Here is a 7,539-nt window from a genome sequence, read left to right as displayed (position 1 = left end):
TGTCACAGACAGTCGACTGGACTAGCCGGGCAGCTGGCCAGCAGCCAGAAGGTAAAAAAATATATATATCGACATCGGATGCCATCCATCGATGGCATCATACTATTCGGCCCTCGACTATCGATGCCCAAAACATCGGGCACTATGTCCCGACCATCGATGTTTTGGAAACATCGATAGCCGATGGCCATCCCTATTTCAAAGTCGGCAACCCTCACGACCCATACCATTCCCAGGAAATGTCAGTCCCCGTCCCACCCTCCCTCCTTGCTGTCCTTGCTTACTCCTTTCTCATTTTACAATGATTTCTGCAGGCTGCAGTGTAACCATTTCCCAAGGCCTCCAGATTATAGGATAAACACAAGGTCCGTTATCTGTGCGGGGGAGCTATAAGAATGCCTTATAATAAACATTTCCTGCGCTAACAGTATTTCATCTTGTTATTGGGGCTGACCTGTAGAGACCCGGGCAGATGAGTGATTTATATATGATCTTGCATTTCCAGCAATTGTGGGAGTAGGATGAGCCCTGGCCATCTTGTACACTGTAAGGAAGTTTGGGATGCTCTGGAAATGTGCCTTTTCCTGTACTGTATAATTCTGCCATTGTAACTCCAGCTTGGTAATTTTGGGAATGGAACTCAGTGTACTGACTCCTCCCACTGGTGACTGCGGGTCACGTTTGTATGACAGCATCACAGGTCTATAATACAGGTCCACTATAATTTAGCATCTACCCAGAGCTCTGTCTGTGGGACTGTCACCATGTGGAGCGCTGCACTTGTCGCCTGCTTTCTGAGCATTTCATCAGCCTGCGAGTTTAAACCATCATCCTCTCAAGAGACTGGGATAGTCTGCAGGGTGACGAAGCCTGCCGCCTTGGTGTGTAAGTGCTTGCCTCATCTCAGAGAAACTTTCCAGCTTTTATTTCTATTTATACTAAGATAAAACCAATATATCTGTCTGCCTTTGGTAATATAACAATGCTGGGATGCTAACTGTCAGTAAATTTACTGATTGTATACATGTAATTAGGCTCATGGGATGCAGCTAACTGGACTTTCACATGGTTGCACAGATGTACTAAGCTTGAAAAGTGATAAAATGGAGAGTGATAAACAATCAGCCAATCAGCACCTATCTGCCATGTCACAGGCTGTGTTTGAAATATGACAGGTAGGAGCTGATTGGCTGGTGGTTTATCACTCTCCATTTTATCACTTTTCATGGCTTAGTACATCTGGCTCAGGGTACACCCATTCTGCACATCAATATCACTGCCAAGTTCACGGGGCTGAAGTTGGCTTCTTCTTCGAGATCCAGCTTCTTATTCAGGAAAATCACTTTTACAAGGGTTAATGAATCTTGGACCACAAATTTGACTGCAGAAATCAACACAGGGGGGTCACTTACATATGACACACATGCAATTTCTTTTGACCAACAAGGATTTGGGCAGTAATAGGGCACTAAAGTGGGCATGGGTCCCAGATGTCATCATTTTGAATAAGTAGCTGATGTCCTGCAAGGGTTAAACAGCGTTGGTCAAAAATGTTTACACTTGGAATCCGCACAGGGGGGTCATTTACATATGACCCACTTGCAATTTCTGTTGACCAACAAGGATTTGAGCAGAAATAGGGCACTAAAGTGGGCATGGGTCCCAGATGTCATCATTTTGAATAAGTAGCTGGTGTCCTGCAAGGGTTAAACAGCGTTGGTCAAAAAATATTACACTGGAAACCCGCACGGGGGGTCACATACATGTAACCCACTTGCCATTTCTTTTGACTAACCAGGATTTGGGCAGAAATAGGGCAGTAAAGTGGGCATAGGTCCCAGATGTCATCATTTTGAATAAGTAGCTGGTATCCTGCAAGGGTTAAACAGCGTTGGTCAAAAAATATTACACTTGAAACCCACACAGGGGGGTCACATACATATGACACAGATGCAATTTCTTTTGACCAACAAGGATTTGGGCAGAAATAGGGCAGTAAAGTGGGCATGATGTCATCATTTTGAATAAGTAGCTGGTGTCCTGCAAGGGTTAAACAGCGTTGGTCAAACAGTATGACACTTGAAACCCGCACAAGTACAAGTACATGTAACCCACTTGCCATTTCCTTTGACCAACAAGGATTTGGGCAGTAATAGGGCAGTAGTGGGCATGGGTCCCAGATGTCATCATTTTGAATAAGTAGCTGGTGTCCTGCAAGGGTTAAACAGCGTTGGTCAAAAAATATTACACTGGAAACTCGCACAGGGGGGTCACTTACATATGACCCACTTGCCATTTCTTTTGACCAACAAGGATTTGGGCAGAAAATGGGCACAAAAATGGGCATGGGTCCCAGATATCATTTTGAATAAGTAGCTGGTGTTCTGCAAGGGTTAAACAGCATTTGTCAAACAGTTTGACACTTGAAACCTGCACAGGGGGGTCAGATACATATGACCCACATGCAATTTCTTTTGACCAACAAGGATTTGGGTAGAAATTGGGCACGAAACTGGGCATGGGTCCCAGATGTCATCATTTTGAATAAGTAGCTGGTGTCCTGCAAGGGTTAAACAGCGTTGGTCAAAAAATATATTACACTTGAAACCCACACAGGGGGGTCACATACATATGACACACATTCAATTTCTTTTGACCAACAAGAATTTGGGCAGTAAAAGGGCAGTAAAGTGGGCATGGGTCACAGATGTCATCAATTTGAATAAGTAGCTGGTGTCCTGCAAGGGTTAAACAGCGTTGGTCAAAAAATATTACACTGGAAACCCACACAGGGGGGTCAGGTACATATGACCCACTTGCCATTTCTTTTGACCAACAAGGATTTGGGCAGAAAATGGGCACAAAAATGGGCATGGGTCCCAGATATAATTTTGAATAAGTAGCTGGTGTCCTGCAAGGGTTAAACAGCGTTGGTCAAACAGTATGACACTTGAAACCTGCACAGGGGGGTCAGGTGCATATGACCCACATGCAATTTCTATTGACCAACAAGGATTTGGGCAGAAATAGGGCAGTAAAGTGGGCATGGGTCCCAGATGTCATCATTTTGAATAAGTAGCTGGTGTCCTGCAAGGGTTAAACAGCGTTGGTCAAAAAATATTACACTGGAAACCCACACGGGGGGTCACATACATGTAACCCACTTGCCATTTCTTTTGACCAACAAGGATTTGGGCAGAAATAGGGCAGTAAAGTGGGCATGGGTCCCAGATTTCATCATTTTGAATAAGTAGCTAGTGTCCTGCAAGGGTTAAACAGCGTTGGTCAAAAAATATTACACTGGAAACCCACACAGGGGGGTCACTTACATATGACCCACTTGCCATTTCTTTTGACCAACAAGGATTTGGGCAGAAAATGGGCACAAAAATGGGCATGGGTCCCAGATATAATTTTGAATAAGTAGCAGGTGTCCTGCAAGGGTTAAACAGCATTGGTCAAACAGTTTGACACTTGAAACCTGCACAGGGGGGTCAGGTACATATGACCCACATGCAATTTCTTTTGACCAACAAGGATTTGGGTAGAAATTGGGCACGAAACTGGGCATGGGTCCCAGATGTCATTATTTTAAATAAGTAGCTGGTGTTCTGCAAGGGTTAAACAGCGTTGGTCAAGCAGTATGACACTTGAAACCCGTACAGGGGTTCACTTACATGTCACACACCAAACATTTTCTATGACCTACAGGCATTTTGGCAGAAAAATAGGCAGTTAAGTTGGCATGGGCAACAGATTTGGTTGAATGGACAAAGTATCTGTAGTTTGCAAGGGTTAAACAGGTCGGGTCAAATAATGTATACCGTACATTAATGTATAATCAGTTTAAACTTTATATACTTTAATACAGTATAAATCAGTGGTGCAAGTAATGGGGTACGGCGTAGTATGGCGTACCTGTAAGAAATATATTGCAGGTCGCCGTACCACTTCCCCCCGACCCGTAGCCGATGCGTTTGCATGCCGGCTCACCTGACAGAACGGAAGCGATATGACAGTCGGGCAGAGAGTGGTGGGCTGCCCGGCTGTCTTCTGAGCAGGTCGACGGCTATTTGAAATATCGCCAGCTAATAGGAGCTCGCGGCCTGGCAGCCAATCAGGAGCGGCTCCTATTGGCTGGTGACCCGGCGCTATATTTCAAATAACCATGGACCTGATCAGAAGACATCCTGGCTCGTGACATGCCTGGCTCGTGAATCACGAGTCAATCGGAGCTGCCGGCACATCATTTTAAATAGCTGCGCCGTGTAGTCGCAGACAGATGGACCTGCTCTAAGAGAGACAGCCGGGTTTCCACTGCTCTGCCCGGCTGTCGCCTCTACCACACAGTGGCGCCATGCATTTAACCCCTGGCACTGTGCATGTTACCCCTGGCACCATGCATGTGACACATGGTACAGTGCATGAAACCCCGGCATCGAGCAAAAAACCCCGGGCACTGAGCATGTAACCCTGGCAATAAGCAAGAAAAACCCCGGGCACTGAGCATGTAACCCCTGGCACTGAGCATGTAACCCCTGGCACTGAGCATGTAACCCCTGGCAATGAGCATGTAACCCCTGGCACTGAGCATGTATCCCCTGGCACTGAGCATGTAACCCCTGGCATTGTGCAAGAAAACCCTAGCAATGAGCGTGTAGGTAAGTGGCACTTATGTGGCATAATATGTAAGGGGTACTACCGTGTGTGACTTATTGTGCAATGGGTATTACTGTGTGTGGCATAATGTGTAATGGGCCTTACAGTATGCATAATCCCCTGTCCCACAAAGCCATGTCCTAAATTTTTGCGGCGCGTCTTATGTGCACGCTGTCCTGTTTTTTGGGGTATTGGGTTGTTTTGCACTGTGGGACATCATTTACATTAATGGTGGCATTATGTGGCCCGCATTATTCTTTTCACGGGTATGTGAGAGAGGGCATACATTTAGAGATTGCAGACACCCTACCACCCACCCTGGCTGTGACATGTTGGGGGGGTGGGAGAGGAGAGAGGCGGTGGACAAGTGTGTTCCACCACCTTACAAGGACCACTTTAAGAACTGTTGAGGGACATAATGGGGGAAATTTACTAAGGCTAATACGCCTAAAAAATTTGTATAGTAAAATACGAATTTTTAGGAGTATACGTATTTTCAGGATTTACTATCCTGAAAATACGTGAATTTGTATTCGTATTTATGGCACATTCATATTTGTATGTATACGCCATCGGAAAATACGAATAGGAATCACCATTCAAAAGAATGGTGATTCCTAATTTACTAATTACGTAACATACGGCCGCTAATTGGCGGTAAACGGCCGCTAATTGCCGACCAAATACACCAGGAACATACACTTCATTTTCCTGCCGTATTTGGCAGACGCCTGCATGGATCAGTCCCGTGAGCCCCGTGAGTATAATTTGCTTCCACAGGTCTCCCCTTGGAAGAGCTGTGGAAACCCGGCTGTCTCTCTTAGAGCAGGTCCATCCGTCTGCGACTCCTCGGCGCAGCTATTTAAAGTGACGTGCCGGCAGCTCCGATTGGCTCGAGATTCACGAGCCGGGCATGTCACGAGCCGGGATGTCTTCTGATCAGGTCCATGGCTATTTGAAATATAGCGCCGGGTCTCCCGATATTTCATATAGGCATGGACCTGCTCAGAAGACAGCTGGGCAGCCCACCACTCTCTGCCCGGCTGTCATATCACTTCCGTTCTGTCAGGTGAGCCGGCATGCACAAGCATCGGCTGTGGGTCGGGGGAAAGTGGTACGGCGATCTGCAATATATTTCTTACAGGTATGCCGTACCACGCCGCACCCCATTACTTGCACCACTGATTTATATTAAAGTATATAAACTTTGGTTCTTGTTTAGTTTCACGGCGGCAGCGCATGCCACTCTAGCTGTGAATCTTTGCAGCTTGCCAGACTGCCTTACTTCTGTAATGTACCTACGCTGACTCCTCCAAGGCAGCGCAGCGCTGCTACTCCTAAGCTCCTGTGAAGCCTAGTGAGCGCTGGCGCCCACATGATATCCTCTCTCCTGTGGAGAGGGGATCATGGGGGCGCCGGTGGAGAGGCGCTCCATCTTTGTGATACGTAGGAGTGTCTCAGATGCTCCAGCAGCAATGCAGTGATACCCTCCTGCCTCTGACCTCTGAGTAGCTATTGCTCAGAAGTATCATATGGCAGGTTTGAATGTGTTCCTGAAACACCCCCACTATCCACGCCATTCCGAAGCGTGACGAGGGGCTTTCAATCATTCAATAATTCTTTCAATCATTTTCTAGGATGCAAAAGAGAAATATGAGACAGAATCTGATTGGTCACTATGGCAACATCACCTCTTTTCGTTTTTAGAAGTTTTAGTAAATTTACTCTTTAGCGTGTAGGGACGGCCATCCATGTGCTTAAAATTGATGGTCACCATGAATTTTTCCATTCATTCGCCTATGCAGCTCCAGACAAGTATATACATGTCCTCAACAACATGGCTGCCATCCTAGAGGAGACAAAATAACCGACAATATGGACTAAAAAAATACATAGGAACACAAGGAAGCATCATCATTAACAGGTGTCAGAAATAATGCAACATTATGTCTGCAGCTTTACACAGGCGCAGCGAACTGCTGGAAGCGGTTTGGAATGGCTAGCTTGTGTATATATGTAAGGGTGACCAACTCATCCCTTTAATCCGGGACACATATTAATTACACAGGTTCTGTGGCTGGCTTTCACCTGGTTTTAAACTGCCACACCTCAAGACTCAGTTTTACCTGGTTTTAAACTGCCACAGAACCTGTGTAATTAATATGTGTCACGGATTAAAGGGATGAGTTGGTCACCCTAATATATGTATATACATCTGTGGAAAGGCAGTAGTATATATGTCTGAGAGGTAGGTAGTCAAGGGTTAAAGTGGGGGGGACTGGGTGAAACTGAGTTCCAATACCTGTAATGTTAATTGAACTCAGTTTAACCTTCACCATAGCCCTACACAGGAATTACAACAGACAAGCCTGTCCCAGCGGCGTCCTTTTTCTGGCACGGCGTATGTGATGTCATGCTGTCTCCGTCGCTGAAGGTAACACGAGAGGAGAGGAAGCTGCTGGAAGGACAGAGATATATAAGTGTATAAAGGACAGTTACTGTGGACATTTTTTGTAAGGGGTACTACTGCTGTGGGCATTATTTGTAAGCGACACTACTGTGTGGCATACATGTGTAAGGAATACTACTGTGTAGTGTAACTTGTATATGGGGCACTGCTGTGTGTCATAACATAAAAGAATGGGCACTACTTTATGGTGTAATTTGAATCAAGGTCACTACATGTGGTGTAATGAGAATATGATTGTGCTACTGTGTGGCATAATTTGAATTGGGGGTCCTATTGTGAGGCCACTGGCTCTTTATACAAATTGTGTTGTTTGCAAGGGGTGCTGAAAACCCTGACCCCAAGCATGCTCAGAGTCGCCTACCTGACCCTCTCCTTCAGGGAAACAATGCTCTGTTCCTGGACTTCCCTGG

At 45.9% G+C, this 7,539-nt stretch overlaps 1 protein-coding gene across 4 annotated transcripts in view; it reads left to right on the top strand.

The window, feature by feature from the left end:
* Window positions 1-566: 566 nt before the first annotated feature.
* CETP (cholesteryl ester transfer protein) overlaps window positions 567-7,539 on the top strand; it is a 63,862-nt gene continuing 56,889 nt past the window's right edge. Inside the window, exon 1 of one of the 4 annotated variants that reach the window (XM_083165100.1) lies at window positions 567-885. In XM_083165100.1, coding sequence (XP_083021226.1) covers window positions 765-885 — 121 coding nt within the window. In that variant the 5' untranslated portion in view covers window positions 567-764. The remainder of the gene's footprint in view (window positions 886-7,539) is intronic. The other 3 variants (XM_083165099.1, XM_083165101.1, XM_083165102.1) reach the window with 3 other exon arrangements.

Source organism: Crinia signifera, chromosome 11 (assembly GCF_055691185.1).
Source record: "Crinia signifera chromosome 11, ASM5569118v1, whole genome shotgun sequence".
NCBI classification, from domain to species: Eukaryota; Metazoa; Chordata; class Amphibia; order Anura; family Myobatrachidae; genus Crinia; species Crinia signifera.
Note: the sequence above shows the minus strand (reverse complement) of the source record. Positions and strands in the feature narration are given on the sequence as shown.